At 49.1% G+C, this 20,929-nt stretch overlaps 1 protein-coding gene and 1 long non-coding RNA gene across 3 annotated transcripts; one reads left to right on the top strand and one right to left on the bottom strand.

Annotated features, from left to right (window-relative positions):
* Window positions 1–20: 20 nt before the first annotated feature.
* NIPSNAP3A (nipsnap homolog 3A) lies at window positions 21–11,374 on the bottom strand. Of its 2 annotated transcripts, XM_074994610.1 has the most exons (7): window positions 11,239–11,362; window positions 10,496–10,612; window positions 7,494–7,701; window positions 3,828–3,989; window positions 1,465–1,614; window positions 513–599; window positions 21–406 (listed from the first exon to the last, which is right to left on the bottom strand). In XM_074994610.1, exons 1-7 carry the CDS (start codon window positions 11,296–11,298, stop codon window positions 330–332), a joined length of 861 nt encoding a protein of 286 aa, XP_074850711.1. In that variant the 5' UTR covers window positions 11,299–11,362; the 3' UTR covers window positions 21–329. The 2 variants fall into 2 exon arrangements, with proteins under 2 accessions (XP_074850711.1, XP_074850712.1); XM_074994611.1 differs by lacking the exon at window positions 10,496–10,612 and having other exon boundaries at window positions 11,239–11,374.
* On the top strand, window positions 11,272–20,719 carry LOC142013349 (uncharacterized). Its single transcript, XR_012645611.1, has 4 exons — window positions 11,272–11,410; window positions 17,535–17,590; window positions 19,748–19,860; window positions 20,469–20,719. It is a non-coding gene; the product is annotated as an uncharacterized LOC142013349 (long non-coding RNA).
* Window positions 20,720–20,929: the final 210 nt, after the last annotated feature.

Below are 20,929 nucleotides of genomic sequence, written 5' to 3'. Positions count from 1 at the left end.
AAGGGCCTTCTGACTTTGTGTACCAGTTACAAAATACTTCTGCATGGACGCATCTTCAAGTGGAGAGAAGTTGAGAAGTTCATGGCTAATCTGAAGCCTTTGCAGAGTTCACAGCATGAGGGGCAGGCCTTGAATTCTCACTGTGGCATGAAGTGCAGAGGACTAGGCCTAAGATTAAGCATGTGGGGTCAGATTTTATCCACATACTGCAAACTGAAGGCTATTTCACTAGATCATATTGGTATTGCGAGAGATGCACGCAGCAGTGCAGGATAAAAATGCTGTAAGAAAGTTATGTGTTGTCTGCCAGTACATCAGTTGGTAGAAAACTATTTCAATGGTGAACAAGCCATAGGAATCAGGAGCATATTTTGCTGGGACTCCAGGAATCTAACACTCTCCCGCACTGAAATGAAACACACACAATGCATTACCACAAGAGAGCATCGTTCAATGAACTCCATTCTGAATTTTCAGTTGGCATGAAGAAAAGACACAGCCTTCCTGCTTACCGGCTGCGACCACCCTGGCGTCCTCATGCGCGTAGTGCCTCCCTGCTGCCCGGCTGTCAGGGTTCTCGTTCCACCAAAGCACATGAACTTTGAAAACAAGAGCAAAGCCAACTGAAGAGTGAGCCCACAGCTAAATTACAGCATAAAATATCCTCCGGGCCCTTTGCTGTGTTCTGAAGTCCTCCATGCAGAAGCAACAATTCATCAAAGAAGTTGATTACAAGACACTCCTTCTGCAGAGCTTTTCTTATGGTGATATCTAACACGGCATTTTCTAACCCCTTTAAGCCACAGCTCTAGTTTCAGCAAACTGTCTCTAGACCCCACGTCAACCTGAATTCAGAGAGACAGTTTACAGGATTCATGGGCAAAAGTAAAAGTAGATGCACGCAGGTAGACAGTTGTGTATGTTCACATGCAGCATCCATGATTCTAGTAGGATTCTATCTTGGCGCATTCGTGCCCAGACACGTACTTGCAGTGATATCAGATATCTAGTGCCAAGATGCGGATCCTTTTCCCTGGCGAGGAGGAATAATTTGGCTGTATTTGAGAGGGGGAAGTAATCCATAAGCAAGCATGAGACAGACTTCTTATCTGTGAATTTAAATCTTTTCAAGGATTTCAGGGCACGCTTACTGGCATGCTCTGTATATACCAAGGTTCAGTTCTACACCGGGCTCACACTAGCACTGGTTCCTGCTGTCCTTACAGTGAGACAAGCACCCCAGTGCCAGCATCATGGGTGCTGAGTGTGAGCAAGTGAAGTTATGTTGGCAGAAATGATACGAAACAACTGTTTTGGATTAGCTAAAGCCCTGCAAGAGGCACAGGATATAAAATATAGTCTCTGAAGCTGTAATTACTTTAAACAGGAATCTCAACACTCTCTTGATTTACACCTTTGCCCCTCTGTGCCCATGACCGTACTGGAAACTGACAAGTTTTGTACCTCTGTTAAGTAATCCATATTCGGTGTGGAAAACACCGATCAGCTTTGTGTAGCCTGTATTGAGATGAGCATTGATTGCAGCTCTGAAGGACTGGCCCCACAGGGCCGGCCCACCGGGCTTCATCTGAAACGTAACCATCTCATACACCCCTGATGGAAAAAGAAAACATATGTACACACCACAAAATGTCAAATTAATCAGCTGAGTCTCCGAAAGGTACTAAAATCTCACAAGCTATCCTCACGTTTACTGTGATTCTGTTAAAACAATAGCTTCTGCCTCTTTGGGGTTAGTTGACCAAACCGTTGCTCCAAATAGTCCCAAGGTTTACTGTGTCACATAGGAATACAGAATTTGGGTCACAGAAATGGAAACAATGAATGACCTTGTACAGATGGAACCATTTCAAAGATAAAGAGAAGTTCAGCCATTTCAAGTGACCACCAACCTCTTTCCTCGAGGCTCTACAAATGCAATCTACTGAACAGGGCAGTGTTCAGATGGCTATAAATAACAAAATCTGCTGTGGTTACAGAAAGACGAACAATGTTAACTAGCCTACACCTGACTAATTCTTCGGGAACTGACAGTGGCCGTGTCTACACTAGCCAGAAACTTCGAAATGGCCACGCAAATCGCCATTTCGAAGTTCACTAATGAAGGGCTGAAATACATATTCAGCGCCTCATTAGCATGCGGGCGGCTGCGGCACTTCGAAATTGATGCGGCTCGCTGCCGCACGGCTCATCCAGACACGGCTCCTTTTCGAAAGGACCCCGCCTACTTCGAAGTGCCGCGGCCACCCGCATGCTAATGAGGTGCTGAATATGTATTTCAGCCCTTCATTAGTAAACTTCGAAATGGCCATTTGAATGGCCATTTTGAAGTTTCTGGCTAGTGTAGACGTAGCCTGTGTCTTTTGTGGTCAATTTATGACATCATAAGCACTATATGAATCTTGCCAGCATCCATCACAGTAAGAGGCGACACTCACTGATCAGTATCAGAGTGGTAGTTGCATTACTATCTTCAGAAACAACAAGAGGTCCCGTGGTGCCTCATAGACTAACAGCTGTTTTGGAGCATAAGCTTTCATGCATCTGATGAAGCAGGGCTTCGCCCATGAAAGCTTATGCTCCAAAATATCTGTGAGTCTCCAAGGCGCCATGGGACTTCTAATTGTTTTTGAATCACTGATCAGACACTTGGGACAAACTTATGAGCTCTCTCCCTCAAGGGTCTTTCCTGTTTGAAGAGGAACTACAGGAAGGGCAAGGTTTACAGACAAGTCTCCAGGCTTGCTCCAAGACATGCCACTTTTAATACTGGCATTCAGGAATTACGCCACATTGACAGCAATGTAAGTGAGATGACAAATAAAAAGTTGAACATAAATCAAGACAATTACCACCAGGCAATAGATCTTCCATGTTAATTCTCCAACAATGGGGAGCGTATAAATTTTAGCTCCGTACTATAGATGATAAGGGGAAGGCAACAAATTGCCATTTTTGAATTATCACTAGTTACTTATTTACTTTGAACTGGGAGTTAAGAGGTAGATAAACCCTGGCTAAGTAAACCTAAATAAAAGACCCAGAACCTAAAACTCACTAATGTAGAACAAAGATTCTTCACACACAAACAAATACCCCAGATTAAATCTAGGCTAGTTTAGAACAATCCCATGTAAAAAACAATATGAGGTTTGGCTGGCTTGATGGATGGATGAGCTGTTAAAACTGGCAAGCAAGATTAGAGAAGATATGGACAGGAAAATATCTGTAGTCATCATAACTTATAAAAACAATGAATTCTGCACGAATGATGCATATTTATCGGGTTTTTAAAATCACGATTGTGACAAAACTGGAAAAAAAACAAACACAGTCAGTAAAACGAGCAAGAAAAGTGACAGGGATCTGTGAAATCTGAATGGCATCTGCTAATCCGACTGTGGATGAAATCACACTAACAACTGAGGCAAGCCTATCTCCATTTATACTGTAAAACAGAAACTCTGCAAGTGAGCAGGGACATTAGGTTGCCTTTTAAGAGCTCTAGAAACTGCAGTCCCATACTCTTTTCATAACTTGCCTTTCCTCAGTGTATTTCATACTTTGCTGTAGGGGGAACAGATTGCTCATCCTAGCTGTTCAACATCCAATTCACTCCCACCCATACTGCATGGAGCCTCAGCTACCAACTCTCTCTCACCCAGACGCTTTCTAGGCCGTGGCCTACCTTAACTTACGTATGGCTGTAAAAGCACAACACAACATTTGGTTAAAACATTAAGCAAGTTCTTATTAGTCAATCTGCATGGATAGCTGTCATCAATACAAAGAAAGACAAAACTCACCCCCTTCCTTTGGAGGCTTCCCAATCTCACACCATGGTACCAAGTAAACAATTTCATTGTTTTGTTTAGTCAAGAAGGGAAGAACTGGCGAAATGAATTTTTCTTGCCATTCTTTATCATTGGCTACTGCTCTCCGGACTTCTGCTCTATGGGCAAAGTTATCTGCAGAAAAGGTGAAAAGGTTAAAATTCTATATTCTGTTCTGTCAGGTTCCCTTTCCCTCTTTCTCACACTGCATTCAGGTCAAATCTATTTGCTACAAAACGACAGATAAGCGATGCAAAAGTTAAATTCCAGAATCCCAAGAAGGGTTTCATTTTCTTCAGGAACACCATTTTTGTCCTCAGAGTTTATTTAACAATTTTCAGAACAAACTGATTTTCCAAGCAAAATTCACATACGTATAAATAGGGTTTTTTTTAAATAAAAGAAGATAGTCGCAATCATTTGTGTTATCTAGAAGGTGGCACTAAGTTTTTCTTGTATACACTTTCTAGATATTTGGCTGTTGGTACAAAACAAGGAGGGACAGAAAAATGAGATAAGAAAGTAAGCAGTTATTTAGCCTATTCTTTAAAAAGACTTCCTTTAGTTTCCTAATTTTAGATTGAATTTTTGCTCATATGAGAAAAGTTTTTATTAATTTTCTCTCATGTAACATTACGTAGGCTTTTTTTTTTTACTACAAGAAACATTATTAAAAACCTAAATCTTTCAGATGGCTTTTCAAACAAACAAAAAGCAATTATAATGTCTTGATTAAATTTCAAAACATAAAACCAGTCTAGTAGCACTTTAAAGACTAACAAAATAATTTCTTAGGTGATGAGTTTTTGTGGGACAGACCCACTTCTTCAGACCACAGCCATACCAGAACAGACTCAATATTTAAGGCACAGAGAACCCAAAAATAGTAATCAAGGTTGAGAAATCTGAAAAATATTATCAAGGTGAACAAATCTGAGAGTAGAGGGGCGGGGTGGGGGTGTCGAATTAGATTAAGCTACGTATGCATAAGAGCCCCTATAATGACCTAGAAAATTCCCATCCTGGTTCAAAACAAATGTTCATGTGTCCCCTTCTGCCCCTCTACCCTCTGATTTGCTCATCTTGATAATATTTTTCAACCTTGATTACTATTTTTGGTTCTCTGTGCCTTAAATGTTGAGTCTGTTCTGGTATGGCTATGGTCTGAAGAGGTGCGTCTGTCCCATGAAAGCTCATCCTTGAAAGTGCTACTGGACTACTTTTTTATTTTGATAGTATATAGACTAGCACGGCTTTCTCTCTGTTACTTGATTGAATTTGCCACTCTTAAGGGCTCAGTAACAGTCCTAGCTCCTACTTATGTTACCTTGAACAACTTAAGTATAAAAAGGTTCACGGATAGGTACACACACAAAATTTCAATAATTTAAGAAAGACAGCCACACAAATGCAGAGTAATGAGAAATACCAGTATCTTCATATAAATACTGGACACAACTAAGCAAATTATCTTTAACAAAAAAAGATAAAAAGAAAGCTGTTTGCAGCAGAAAAAGACAGAATGATGCACAGCTGCACTGGAGCATGGTTAAGGAACAAGTCAAGCAAGGAAAACAAAACAAAACACAAGCTTCATGTCAATTTTCCCTAATAAAACAAATTAGATTCTCAGTAGCTTTCCCTTCAAAAATGAATTTAAGTAATAATCCAAATAAGAAGAGAAGCAGTTGAGCAAACACAAGAAATATGGAGAAATTAAAAAAAGATTATAGTTGTATATTCATCATCACTAAGTCTTAATTCAAAATATTTTGATCTACAGATGCTGGATCAATCAGACAGTGAAGAGCAGGTGAAGGATATTCTATACCAGTGAATCTCAACTAGCGGTATGTGTAATTTGGTGGTATGCAGAGCAAATCTGACTCCTGAAAAGGGTACAATAATCTGGAAAGGTTTAATGGCACTTGTTTCAAGCCTTCAGATTACTTTAGGAGAATGTTTCTCAACCAATGGTCACACATAGCCTTAGGGGTATGCAAGAGAAGACTGGGGGTGCTTTTAATTTTTTTAAAGGGGTACTTCGTAAAAAAGGCTGAGACACACTGCTCTATATAGCTGCTTAGAACATAAATGCTCTAACAAGGTAGAGGGGTGATCTCAAACAACAGACTGGGGAAGTTTAAAACAAAGAATCAATACTGTTGCCCCAGAGTAGAAATAATGCCTACTACAACACCTGAAGATAGGCAGTTAGGTCTGCACAAAAGTGCAGTGAGTTCATTGTGGCTGTGTGTGGGTGCAAGGGTCCATCCACATTGCTCTTTTGTCAGGATGGGAGCTTTATTTGGTCTTCCAGTATGAAAGTGGCCCTGAGCACACAAGAAAACTGATTAAACACTATCTGAGCAAGGAAGGAGAGAGGAGTGTCTAAAATATTGGACAGGCCAGCACAGAACAACTAAACATACACACACTTTAACCAGAAAGGCCTAGTCCTGCTTGCACTGAAATAAATTTTTAAAGTGCTCACTGACTTCAATAGCAAAGGATGTGGCCCTATGTCTGAATGGATACTGCAATGAGGAGGCTCAATTGCAATTTCTCCACTGGATATTTTAGAGAAATCTACATTTGACTCTATCCTATAAGACTGTCTAGGATAGAGATGTCAAGAATGCTTCACTTGAATCTTGCAAGTACAGCAGAACCTCAGAGTTAAAAACTGACTGGAGAATCACATACCTCATTTAGAAGTGGAAATGTGCAATCAGGCAACAGCAGAGACCAAAAATAATTTGAAAAAAAAGGGCAGTACAACACAGTACTTTGTAAAACATGAACTACAAAAACTAAAAGGAAAGTTTAAAAAAAGGTAAGGAAACTTTTTGTGCTTTATTTAAATTAAGATGTTTAAAAGCAGCATTCCTGTTTTGCATAATACAGTTTCAGATCTGTACTAAGCCAATCTTCAGTAAGTAGTAAACTTTTGAAAAAAATAATCAATAATTTGTTCAGAGTTATGAACAACCTTCATTTGAGCTATTCAAAAATCCAAGGTTCTACTGTTTTCTGTAGTCAGTGTAGGAGGTTTTTTTTCTCATCATGGCTACGTCTACACTTACAAAAAACTTCAAAATGGCCATGCTAATGGCCAAATCGAAGAATACTAACGAGGAGCTGAAATGAATGCCATGGCGCCATGCTAATGAGGCGATGACTATTCATTTCAGTGGCTTATTAGTATTCTTCAATTTGGCCATTAGCATGGCCATTTCAAAGTTTCTTGTAGACACGGCCCATATGTTTTTGGTAAAATCTATAAAACTACATCTACATGACAGCCTAAATTCAAAACAAACTATGCAATTTGCACTCTGCAAATTGTGTAGCTTATTTCAAGTGTAGTTTGAAATAGGCTATTTCGGCATTTGGCGCTGTTAAATGTTTAAAAAAAAAAGTGCTAGTCCTTTTCCTGCAATGAGGACTACAGGGATGCCAAAACAGCACACCAGTCATTCTGAAAACATATTTTGAAATAACGGGCAAGTGTCACAGACAAAGAGTAACTATTTTGGGATACCGTGTAGACAGCATAGGAGTCCAAGAGAAAAATTCTGTTTCATCTGTCTAATGCACACGACACACAAAAGCAATATGAAGTGACGATGCGCATACCAAACTTCCAAATATGGATAGCTTTATTCATGCCACCAAACTCTACTGTCCAGATTCCAATCATCTCTGAATGAGCTGCACGAAGGTGCATGTGTTTATTGAACATGTCCACAAACTCCTTCATCTTTGATGGCTTAACATCATAGGTACGAATTTCATAAAATGTGCCATTATTTTGCCTGGGCCCTGTAGCAAAAGATGCACAGACCTGAATGGAGAATGATAAAAAAAAAAGCTAAAGTTATTACTGGGGTCATAAAATAATTTGCGTCTTCATTCTATATTTCAGTGCATCTCCTTTCTCAACAGAAACTGGCAGCAACGCCTATAATTTAGCCTGCCTAATACTTTCCATTGTAAAGGATTCCTGCCATCTTTGGAGCAGCTCTCCCATTTCCACTGTTTGCAGTAGGCCATTAATACTTAGCAAGGGACAGCCCTCAGGCCACTGAAGGACTATTTTTTTTGTCACATGAAATTCTGATTAGCTTGTGCTGAGATATTAATTGTTAAAAAATTGGCGTTTCCCTTCATTCCTCAGGAAGGCAATGGCAGCAAGTCAAAATAATGACTAAATGGGAAGAACCTGAACCCAGGCTGTTGTTGCTCCCAAAGCAATATATAATGTATTGAGAGTATCTGAGAGCTTCCTGCACCCTCAGCCCATGGAGCCATCTTGGGATGCTAGACAGTTAACTGGTAAGCATACCAGCAAGCATGAGGCTCACCAGTATGCTTACCAGTTAATCAGCCCTTGCCAGTGAACTACTGTGGTGGCCAGCAGCACTGAAGTAATCCTGGTTGTGAAGAGGCCCACAGGCCAGGCATCAGGACCCCAGGACCCCACACCGCAGACAAGTCAGTAGATTGGGCGGCGGGACACCAAGGCCACACGGGCCGGTGGCAGGACCTCACAACCACAGAGGGACTCCACGGCCTTGGTGGGTCCCCACATCTGCAGCAGACTGTGCAGCAGTCCAGCCAGTAGGCCCTACGTCAAAATGGTTAACTGGTTAAGCACTAGCATTTAATCAGTCGACTGTTTTAACATCCCCAATGCAGTCACCTATCTACCCAACAAAAGAATGGTCATACTAGCTCAGACCAATGGTCCATCTAGCTTGTCTTCTAACTGGGTGGGTGCCAGACGCTTTAGAGGGAATGAAGAGAACAGGACATTCGTCAAGTGATCCGTCCCTTGTCATCTAGTCCCAGCTTCTGACAGTCAGAGGCTTAGGGACACCCAGCACAGGAGCATCTTGTCTAATAGCCATTGATTAACCTATCCTCCATTAACTTCTCTTCTTCAAACTCAGTTATAGTCTCAGCCTTCACAACATCCCCAGCAAAGAGTTCCACAAGTTAAAGGTGATGAAAAACTTTCTGAAGTACTACCTTCACAGGAACCTGTTATGCAAATACCTTAACGTGCATTACAAATGGCACAGATATCCATTTAAATAAAGTTTGGGGCATCCTCATGTTAGCCTTTATAGAGAAATCTCTGGCTTCCTTTCGGGTTCATAGTTTCTTAGTGCAAGAAGGTTGTCATGCAAATTTTAGATCTGCATAACCACAATTGCGCAATTTATCCACTCGATCTCCAGCTTCAAAATGACAAAAAGATTTGGAGAATCATACAGGCAAACAGTGAATCAGCATCAAGGTCAGTTTCTATACTTTATAACTTCTACGAGTGCATGTTCAGAAACTGTTCTCAAACGTATTTCAAGCATTGAAGTCTATATAGCTGACTTGGTCCCTAAGAAACAATGATTGTTGCTTCATTTCCCCTTGGACGACACCAAGGTTTCATCTACATAACAAAGTTTGTTTGAAAGATGATTGTGAATAGTCAGGTACAGTAGATCCCCATGCTACGCACACTCAAGCTGCACATAGCTTAACAAGACTGTGAGTGCCAGGGAAACAGTGCTGGTCAGTTTCCCAGCTCCTGTCAGAGGCAGCAGCCCACTTTGGTGCCGCCCCTCATAAGAGAAGTTTGCCCACTACTGTCAGGGGTGGCAGATGCTCCTGTCAGTGGCTGCAGCCAAGAGCCAGGCTCTCAGCTGCCGCCACTGACAGGAGCAGCGAAACTGAGGAGGGCAACTACCCTCACCAGTTTCCCAGCTCTGCAAGGGAAGGGAAGCTGGGAGCCAGGCTGAAGCCTGGTCCCAGGCTCCCCTGCACTCCCTGGATCCAGGAAACTGATCAGGGCTTCCCAGAGTTGCATGAGAAATTTTATTTACCTAGGGATCATGAGAATGCAACCCCTGTGTAAGTCAAGGGTCTACTGTAGTTGACATTATGTGGACCACAATTCGCTGTGGCTTTAACTGACCTCTAAGTCCTGGTTGGTATCGTGTCATCCAATTCAAATGTTTAGTCTTCCTCACATGCCATTATATTCTGCAAGGTAGCGAAGCCCTAAAAAGCACCAGTAAGTACAGCACAGTCCTGGATCAGCTTCTCTGTGCACAGGACAGTAGTTCAGCGTTTCTAATTTAAGAACAATGTCTGTAGAAGCAGCAGCAGCATTGCTACAACCTGGTGTTGCACTCTCTCCTTACAATAATGTATCAAGCAGTGTTCCCTGTCAGATGAGATTCCAGTAGCACCCAGCTGACAGCAGAGCACCACAGCTAGTTTTATGCTTTTCCTGGTGGTGCACATTCATGCTTGCATGAGGGCCCATAACAAAATTTATTCTGTACATGGATGGACAAAAATCTGTACATGGATGGAAAATATTAGAGGGAACATTGTGTGTCCATTCCAATACTATTTTGGGAGCACCATGAATGACAAAAGTCAGAACCTACTCTGTGCAAGTCTGAATGAGCGGGGAACCTTCAGACAGTGACTTTTCAAGATGTAAATGTTTGCCACCATGTTGGGATAGGTCAGTGATTAGAGCATTGACTTTGTAAACCCAGCGTTGTGAGCTTGGTCCTTGAGGGGGGGCCTTTCAAGAATCTGGGGCAGGACAAAAAAAGAAAAACCCTGCCACAGGTCCTACTGTGAGTTGCAGGGAAGTGGACTTGGTGACCTCTTGAAATCTGCTCCAGCTCCATGAGATATGTTAGCAGGATGGATGGGCAGAGGAGCAACTGAAGTATCTGTAATGTGAACATGTAAAACCCACAGTGTGGGGGTCACTATCGCCCTCGGTGTCTGAACCCGAGCTTGCTTTTGCATATCTTAGAACTGGGAGATTATTCGAGAGACCAAGTTTCTATTTAGGGACTCAGTCAGCAATGAAACCCTGAAAGTGCACCTGGCAGCTGCAAGCTGCCGCAGGGAGCGCGAGCAGGGAGAGGGTAACCCTCCCTGTGCGTTCACAGGCAAAGGGGGGGCTCTGCAGCTGTGGCACCGGGTGGGTTGCACAGGTCACTAAGGAGCAGGTCAGTGACACCTGGTTAGGGCCTGCACCCAGCAACAGCCCCACGGCTCCCAGTCACCCGTGGCGACAGCACGGACAACTCCACAGTCCCTCCACGCCCCCGTACGGCCACCCTCCGCCCCTCCCCCTGCTGACAGGCCCCTCCCGTCTGCGTCCAGACCTACCTCCACCCAGCGCCAGAAACGCCCCGCCCCTCTCCTCGCTGTCCAAAGCCGGCCCCGCCCCTCCCCTCGACAACGCCCCGCCCCTCTCCGCGCTGTCCCGAGCTGGCCCCTCCCCTCGACAACGCCCAACCCTCCTCCGCGCTCTCTCAGGCTGGCCCCGCCCCGGCCCGGCCGTTACCTGGCGGCAGGCCCCGGCCCCGCGCGCGCCCCGCAGGAGCAGGGCTCGCAGGCCCAGCATGGTGGCGCGCGCTGGCTGGCGGAGAGCGGAGCGGTACTGGAATCGGCGGCTGCCTATGACCAGCAGCTAAGCCCCGCCCAGCTTTTTACCGCGGCTATGGAAGCCGACGGAGGTGAAAAGGCTCAGAGGGAGCGGGGCTTCGCGCGGGGTCGCGACGTGCGATCCAAGCGGGCGGGGGGGGGGCAGTGTGCTTTCCTGTCTGCGCATGCGCTGCAGGCACCTCACCTGGGCCGAGGTGAGGCGGTCTCCTCGCGCGAGCCCGCGCTTGGCGCGTCCTGGCGGCGGCTTCCCACACGCCCGGCAGGCAGCCGCCAGCGGCCCGGGTCTGGAGTCCTGCCTGCCGGGCGGGCGGGTCCCTCTGACCCAACGGCCCACCACGCACTGTACCTGGGCTCCCTCCGCCGCCTGCGTCCCGCTTCACGGTCTGCCCACATCGCCACGTCTGTACAACACCGCACTACAGCCTGTCTGTGCCCCCGCACCCGCGCCACCAGCGCTGCCTGTACCCCGCACTACAGCCTGTCTGTGCCCCCGCACCCGCACCACCAGCGCTGCCTGTACAACACCGCACTACAGCCTGTCTGTGCCCCCGCACCCGCACAACCAGCGCTGCCTGTACCCCGCACTACAGCCTGTCTGTGCCCCCGCACCCGCACAACCAGCGCTGCCTGTACCCCGCACTACAGCCTGTCTGTGCCCCTGCACCCGCACCCGCACAACCAGCGCTGCCTGTACCCCGCACTACAGCCTGTCTGTGCCCCCGCACCCGCACCCGCACCCGCACAACCAGCGCTGCCTGTACCCCGCACTACAGCCTGTCTGTGCCCCCGCACCCGCACCACCAGCGCTGCCTGTACCCCGCACTACAGCCTGTCTGTGCCCCCGCACCCGCACAACCAGCGCTGCCTGTACAACACCGCACTACAGCCTGTCTGTGCCCCCGCACCCGCACCCGCACCACCAGCGCTGCCTGTACCCCGCACTACAGCCTGTCTGTGCCCCCGCACCCGCACAACCAGCGCTGCCTGTACCCCGCACTACAGCCTGTCTGTGCCCCCGCACCCGCACCCGCACCCGCACAACCAGCGCTGCCTGTACCCCGCACTACAGCCTGTCTGTGCCCCCGCACCCGCACCACCAGCGCTGCCTGTACCCCGCACTACAGCCTGTCTGTGCCCCCGCACCCGCACAACCAGCGCTGCCTGTACAACACCGCACTACAGCCTGTCTGTGCCCCCGCACCCGCACCCGCACCACCAGCGCTGCCTGTACCCCGCACTACAGCCTGTCTGTGCCCCCGCACCCGCACCACCAGCGCTGCCTGTACCCCGCACTACAGCCTGTCTGTGCCCCCGCACCCGCACCACCAGCGCTGCTTGTACCCCGCACTACAGCCTGTCTGTGCACCCGCACCCGCACCACCAGCGCTGCCTGTACCCCGCACTACAGCCTGTCTGTGCACCCGCACCCGCACAACCAGCGCTGCCTGTACAACACCGCACTACAGCCTGTCTGGCCCCCGCACCTGCACAACCAGCGCTGCCTGTACCCCGCACTACAGCCTGTCTGTGCACCCGCACCCGCACCCACACAACCAGCGCTGCCTGTACAACACCGCACTACAGCCTGTCTGGCCCCCGCACCCGCACCACCAGCGCTGCCTGTACCCCGCACTACAGCCTGTCTGTGCACCCGCACCCGCACAACCAGCGCTGCCTGTACAACACCGCACTACAGCCTGTCTGGCCCCCGCACCCGCACCACCAGCGCTGCCTGTACCCCGCACTACAGCCTGTCTGTGCCCCCGCACCCGCACCACCAGCGCTGCCTGTACAACACCGCACTACAGCCTGTCTGTGCCCCCGCACCCGCACCACCAGCGCTGCCTGTACAACACCGCACTACAGCCTGTCTGTGCCCCCGCACCCGCACCACCAGCGCTGCCTGTACAACACCGCACTACAGCCTGTCTGTGCCCCCGCACCCGCACAACCAGCGCTGCCTGGACCCCGCACTACAGCCTGTCTGTGCCCCCGCACCCGCACCACCAGCGCTGCCTGTACAACACCGCACTACAGCCTGTCTGTGCCCCCGCACCACCAGCGCTGCCTGTACAACACCGCACTACAGCCTGTCTGTGCCCCCGCACCACCAGCGCTGCCTGTACAACACCGCACTACAGCCTGTCTGTGCCCCCGCACCCGCACAACCAGCGCTGCCTGGACCCCGCACTACAGCCTGTCTGTGCCCCCGCACCTGCACAACCAGCGCTGCCTGTACAACACCGCACTACAGACTGTCTGTGCCCCCGCACCTGCACAACCAGCGCTGCCTGGACCCCGCACTACAGCCTGTCTGTGCCCCCGCACCCGCACCACCAGCGCTGCCTGTACAACACCGCACTACAGCCTGTCTGTGCCCCCGCACCCGCACCACCAGCGCTGCCTGTACAACACCGCACTACAGCCTGTCTGTGCCCCCGCACCCGCACCACCAGCGCTGCCTGTACAACACCGCACTACAGCCTGTCTGTGCCCCCGCACCCGCACAACCAGCGCTGCCTGGACCCCGCACTACAGCCTGTCTGTGCCCCCGCACCCGCACCACCAGCGCTGCCTGTACAACACCGCACTACAGCCTGTCTGTGCCCCCGCACCACCAGCGCTGCCTGTACAACACCGCACTACAGCCTGTCTGTGCCCCCGCACCCGCACAACCAGCGCTGCCTGGACCCCGCACTACAGCCTGTCTGTGCCCCCGCACCTGCACAACCAGCGCTGCCTGTACAACACCGCACTACAGACTGTCTGTGCCCCCGCACCCGCACAACCAGCGCTGCCTGGACCCCGCACTACAGCCTGTCTGTGCCCCCGCACAACCAGCGCTGCCTGTACCCCGCACTACAGCCTGTCTGTGCCCCGCATCCCTACAACCAGCGCTGCCTGTACCCCGCAGTGCAGCCTGTCTGTGCCCCGGCACCCGCACAACCAGCACTGCCTGTACCCTGCACTACAGCCTGTCTGTGCCCCGGCACAAACAGCGCTGCCTGTACCCCGCACTACAGCCTGTCTGTGCCCCCACACCCGCACAACCAGCGCTGCCTGGACCCCGCACTACAGCCTGCCTGTACCCCGCACAACCAGCGCTGCCTGTGCAACACCGCACTACAGCCTGTCTGTGCCCCCACACCCGCACAACCAGCGCTGCCTGTACCCCGCACTACAGCCTGTCTGTACCCCGCACAACCAGCGCTGCCTGTACAACACCGCACTACAGCCTGTCTGTGCCCCCGCACAACCAGCGCTGCCTGTACCCCGCACTACAGCCTGTCTGTGCCCCCGCACCCGCACAACCAGCACTGCCTGTACCCCGCACTACAGCCTGTCTGTGCCCCTGCACCCGCACCCGCACAACCAGCGCTGCCTGTACCCCGCACTACAGCCTGTCTGTGCCCCCGCACCCGCACAACCAGCGCTGCCTGTACCCCTCACTACAGCCTGTCTGTGCCCCCGCACCCGCCCAACCAGCGCTGCCTGTACCCCGCACTACAGCCTGTCTGTGCCCCTGCACCCCTACAACCAGCGCTGCCTGTACCCCGCACTACAGCCTGTCTGTGCCCCCACACCCGCACAACCAGCGCTGCCTGTACAACACCGCGCTACAGCCTGTCTGTGCCCCCGCACAACCAGCGCTGCCTGTACAACACCGCACTACAGCCTGTCTGTGCCCCCGCACCCGCCCAACCAGCGCTGCCTGTACCCCGCACTACAGCCTGTCTGTGCCCCCACACCCGCACAACCAGCGCTGCCTATACAACACCGCGCTACAGCCTGTCTGTGCCCCCGCACAACCAGCGCTGCCTGTACAACACCGCACTACAGCCTGTCTGTGCCTCTGCACCCGCACAACCAGCGCTGCCTGTACCCCGCAGCACAGCCTGTCTGTGCCCCTGCACCCGCACAACCAGCGCTGCCTGTACCCCGCACTACAGCCTGTCTGTGCCCCTGCACCCGCACAACCAGCGCTGCCTGTACCCCACACTACAGCCTGTCTGTGCCCTGGCACCCCTACAACCAGCGCTGCCTGTACCCTGCACTACAGCCTGTCTGTGCCCCCGCACCCCTACAACCAGCGCTGCCTGTACCCTGCACTACAGCCTTTCCGTACCCCCACAACTGTACAACCTGCACATGCTTTACCCCCCACATACTCCTTCATCCTGATTGCACCCCCACACCACCTCCACACAGATGAGTGGCCCTTCTTCATCTCTGCAGGCCACCAGATTGTCATAATGAAGATGCTGTCTCCAGATAGGGTAGTTTTGCTAACTGCTCTTGTGTACCTAGAATGTGCCGGGTGTGCTGATTGAACCATAGCACTTTGATTGGCTGCAGAAGGTGGACACAGCTCTCACAAGCAGCAATGTACCTCACATCGTGTACCCTTGCTTTCCATGCATGTCACTCAGTAATATTGACAGGGGAAAAAAAACTTGGCAGTTGAAAAACAGTGGAATCTGGCAAGTCTGCCTGTGGGCAATGGTAAATACAATGTCTCATTGGCCATACACAGCACCCTGATGAACTGTGTACGGGCTGCGGACCAAAATGCAGCCCACCACTGCCCTAGACAGAAGCTCCATGTATATAAGTAGATACACATAGGTGCCTAGAGCCCAGTTTTCAGAAGTCCAGAACAGTCCAGTCCACTGGGAAATGTTCAGACACGTGGCCAGAGATGGAATTTATTAGGGGACAGGGAAATTGATTAGCGGGCTCCCTGCAAGGCAGGACAGTGGAAAAATAGTTAGGAGAGCTGAGCAGAGAGTGGAAGGAAGTAGGAGGTGGAGTTTCTGAAGAGTCAGGGAGAAGTGAAAGAGTTAAGTACCAAGAATAAACCATCCTGGTACTTCCTGGCCCATATAATAGAGAGACACTTCCTTACGAAAAGAATTACTGTTACCTGCTGCCCAGAAACAATATCAGAGCCAAGCTTTTGATCTGCTGGTGTGGGGAGTATGCCAAAAGCAAGATGAATTTTAAAGCTCACCTCATTGTGTTGTTCATTGTTTGGTTTTCTGCTTTTGCAGGTAAGTCTCTTTACATGTGTGTTCTTATTTCACTGTATTGCAGGGCGGGGGGAGAGAGATTTTTCATTGGGTTAGAGACACTGGACCAAAATTCTCAGACCTGGGTATTGGAGTTAACTATCCATATCCCCAGGTGAGCACCTGATCCTAAACAAAAGTGACCTGATATTTCAAAGGAGCTGAGGACTCTCTTATTTACTTGATTGCCATGGGGTAACTCTTAAGTACTATATCTGAAGGATCAAGTCCTGAGAGACAAGGGGCTAATACCTACCCTCTTCAATCTTTCCTTGGCCAAAAGTCCTGTTGGCTGCAAAGTGCAGGATTAGACCCAATATTCTTTCATTTATTGGTGACCTATCTCCAAGGGGTGCATTAGCAGTGCTTGAAATTTTATTACACATTTTTTATCCTCTCTTGCCGCTTATTATTTGTTAAAAGGGAGCCTTTACTGTGCTTGCTACTGTATAACTATGTAGTGTAAGATGCTGGCCTCACTGAAGTCTAAGGTAAATCTCCCATTTTCTTGAATGGGGCCAGGATTTTGCCCCAGAAGGATTTTGCTGTTTGCAAGCAACTCACAGTGTTTGGTGTGATCTGGGGGTGCACTGCTGCAGGGAGCGCACAAGCCTGTACCTGACAATGCTCCTGTTTGTGTGTGCGTGGGGGGGGTTGTGACTCTGCAGCATATTCCATCACCCTCTCCCCCGTAACTAGTTTGCTCCATCAGCCAGTGTATGGGCAAGGATAGGCAATTATGGCTTTGCTTGCTCCTTGCCTGGTTTCTGATGGTGGGGGGAGTCTGGCATGCAGCCCTGGGCGCTCCTCCAGGCTCTAGAGCTGTGATCCAGGTAGCCCTGGCAGAAACTGCCTGAAGGAAGCATTCATGCTGAGTCTTATGGTTTGATGTAGTTCTGCATGCCCCTTTGCCCATCATTAAAGACAGCTTCTGTTCCCAAATCCATCTGTCTGAATTAAAGCAAGGCACACACACATTAAAAAAAAATTGTACAAACATGGAAAATGTGGAACACATGGTAATATAGACAAATTCTATGCACATTTCCCTGCAGTTTGAGGATGAATACAATTCTCACTCCTTTAAGCTTAAGTCTTGTTTTCATAAGAACAAATTGTCTTTCAGAGGAAGACGCGGAAAGCTATGAAGAACCAAACAAAACTGGACAGTTGCCAAAATATGTAAGATCTTTCTTTGTTTACTCTGTTACACGTATGAAATATTGTGCAATATATATGAGCAAATTCTGGTGATATTGGTTTGAATGTTTAAACACATTCACTGTCACTGTCTTCCACCTTTCTGTTGATGCAGCTGTAACTCTAGTTGCTTTGAAAGTGGAAGTGACATTTTTCGAATGTCTGGCCTGGACAAAAGTCAGTGGTGTCCAGAGGCAAAACTTTAGGAAATTCAGTTTCTTTGTCACCTTGTATGCAAGAAAAATATAGTCCCTCCATCTCTCCCCATTCCATAAAGGGACACCAGAGGGAAAGTTTTTGTCTGATTGTTACACAAATGACCATTGAGCATGGTGGGGCTGTGGAGAGATTATTTAGTTTCCTTAGTGATCTGAATGGGGGTGGTGAGGCATAATGCAAAGGAAACATTCTGTACCAAAGAGCTGAGCTATGCCTAAGACCACTGCTTTGCTGGACCACTACGCATGGGTACAGCATACTGGCGTTATTTTTCAGAGCACAAGCCAGAAACTGGAGCCCCCACTGGCCCTGCAGCAGCACCCCACTGGCAGCCCCAGCGACGGGAACCCCAGATGCGGGGAGAGTGGGGAGTGATCCAGCTGAGTACCGGCTTCTCTCTTTAGTTTTTTTTTTAAAGCACTGCACAAGACTATGTAACATCAACTGATATGTGCTTAACCATAGAGAAAGTTACTGATGACTTAAACTCCCTGGTGAAGACCAAGGACCACATCTGCTCATTCAGCATTTCCATCTTAATCGCTTCCACTTGACCCATCCCTTTAGGTGGAATGTTGGCGTTGTCTCCTGTTGTTAAGTGCTGTGCTTCGCTCTTCCACTGAAAGGATAAGTGGGGAGAGTCTCCAAAACACAGCTACAAGTTAGGCCTTGGCTACACTTCCTGGCAGGTCAGCACCACGGGGATTGATTCCCCGGAGGTTGATTTAATGGGTCTAGTGAAGACACTAAACTGTCGATCGTGCTCTTGTGGACTCTGGTACTTGTCTGGAATGAGGAGAATAAAGGAAGTTAATGGCAGAGTTTCTTCCTCCTGCCCCCTGCAGTGGAGGCACCACAGTAACTTGACCTAAGGTACATCCACTTCAACTACGCTATTCACATAGCTGGAGTTGCGTACCTTAGCTCGACATTGCCCCCGAGTGTGCACCTGGCCTAAGGGACCTAACTGCCTTTGACTTTCAATGGCAGCTTGTATCAGAGAGGTAGCCGTGTCCATCTGCATCTCCGAGAACAACAAGAAGTCTTGTGGCACCTTGTAGACTAACATATATTTTGGAGCATAAGCTTTCATGGGCAAAGACCTGCTTCATCAGGTGCATGAGACACATTCTGCCGTGCATCTGATGAAGCAGGTCTTTGCCCACGAAAGCTCATGCTCCAAAATATCCGTTAGTCTAATGGGAGACTGGTGACTTGCTGTGATTGAGGCCTCTGAAAATCTCCCTCATTTTTTTTTTTTGCAACCTATGTTGCTGCTGCCCCAGAGCTGTATACAATTCCCTTTGGTCATAGGCGTGTTTTATTTTCAAATAATGTTTAACCGTAAAAGTTACTTTTCCATCTGTCACTCTCCTGGACAGGCTGTAGTGGCATGGTACAGGCAGTGCGGGCATTCAGACGCAGGGTGCAGGAGTTGGGATGCAGCCAAGCTGTAGTGCCGTGGTACAGGCAGTTTGTGTAAGTACAGCTAGAGTGGGAGTACAGGTGTGATGAGCAGACTGTACTGGCACAGTGTAAGCAGTGGGGGTGAAGGATACTGGTTTTGGGGGTGGTCAGGCTGTAGTGGCACAGTACAGGTAGTGTGGAAGCACAAGGTACAAGCTCAAGGATGGGCAGGCTGTAGTGGCAGGGGATGTGCAATGTGTGGGGATACAAGTGCAGGGGTGCAGGACAAAATGTGAGCTAGCAACCAGGACTGAGATTCTGCCTTGAGTTACACCCCATGCTTCTCTCCCGGGCTCACTGGGAATGGCTTAGGGTGGGTACGTATCAGGGTTGACGGAACCCTCTGATTTGTATTCACTCTGGATTTCCCTATGAAACCCTTAACAATTAACCCCCAACAACCCTAAACAATTAAATATGGACCTCAGGATTTTCCTTTCGATTTCTTTCCAGCCTGTTTGTGTTCATTTTCTCCTCAAGCCAATGTGTATTTCGTATTATCGCCCTGTCTGTGGCAGTGATGGGAGAACTTACCGGAACAAGTGTGAGCTCTGCAGTTACTACAGGTGAGATTAACAGCCCTGCTCTTTGCCTCACCTCACTGCAGAAGTGCTGAGGGGATGAGGCCGATTGTTCCACCTGGGTGCTATAACAAGCAATGGAACGGTAGAGTGCAAGCTCGCCTTGTGTTTTCCTTTTATGTACAAAGAGGTTTGAGTTGGCAGCCGAGATTTCAGTCCCTGGTTTGGATGTAGGGGGTTCTGTTCAGACTGGAGGCATGGTGCACCTGCTCCATTTGAGCTGTGCCGCAGAACAGGGGGTCTCAACCTTTTACTTTCTGAGCCGCCACCCCCAAATTCTGTCAAAACTCCATGGCCCAGCTGTGTGGATTTCTGTCTACAAAAGCCAGGGCTGGCGTTAGGGCAGGTGCCCTAGGCCCTGTGAAGCTAAATTGCTTTGACTTCAGCTGCAGCCCTGGGTGGCAGGGCCCAGGGCACTGGGCTGCAAGCATGTGTGGCTGTGACTTACTGCCCAGGGCCCTAATGAGTCAAATGCCAGCTGTGCTTGGCAGACCCCCTGAAATCTGCTCATGGCCCCCCTCGGAGACCCTGGGCCCCAGAACATATGGCATACCTGTGACCCAGCTTAATCATTCTTTGTTGTTTTTCCCTAGGCAACGTAACGAGGATATAAAGATTGTAAAGACAGGACGATGTTAAAGATCGAGGCTACCGCCATCTGTCACACCTGGCATGCCCTGGAGTCCTTCAGGCTTAGCCCTATGTACTCATGCCATGGAGCCAGGGAACAGACTAGACTAACTCCTGATATCTCCACATGCCTACAAGTGTGTTAGAATGGTCATAACTCTACCATTTAACTTGCTTACCAAATAAAAGGGCTGCTTAAAGCATTAACATAAAATGGTTTTATTCCAGAGCTCTGGGTTAAAATAATCACTTGTCTAAGGATGCAGCATCGAACGCTGTCGGTTTGCCAAAAGGTTTTATCGCTATCTCGTGCTTATACTTTCACTACGTTGTGGGCAGTTGTTTCGGGTGCCAAGGCCACCGAGTCCCTTGGGTTTTGTAGGCAATATTTTAAAGTGTGATGTGAGACGCTCCTTTTGGACAT

Source organism: Carettochelys insculpta, chromosome 5 (genome assembly GCF_033958435.1).
Source record: "Carettochelys insculpta isolate YL-2023 chromosome 5, ASM3395843v1, whole genome shotgun sequence".
Lineage (NCBI taxonomy): Eukaryota > Metazoa > Chordata > Testudines > Carettochelyidae > Carettochelys > Carettochelys insculpta.
This window is presented reverse-complemented; position numbering and strand designations above follow the sequence as displayed.

What these genes read in the sequence shown, in the direction of transcription:
- NIPSNAP3A (XM_074994610.1), bottom strand. Translation starts at nt 11,298, where the DNA reads ATGCTGGGCCTGCGAGCCCTGCTCCTGCGGGGCGCGCGCGGGGCCGGG. An exon ending in ACAGTAGGACCTGTGGCAGG is followed by an intron (nt 7,702 to 10,495) that starts GTTTTTCTTTTT and finishes TTCTCCATTCAG; the next exon opens with GTCTGTGCATCTTTTGCTAC. An exon ending in TATCCATATTTGGAAGTTTG is followed by an intron (nt 3,990 to 7,493) that starts GTATGCGCATCG and finishes CCTTTTCTGCAG; the next exon opens with ATAACTTTGCCCATAGAGCA.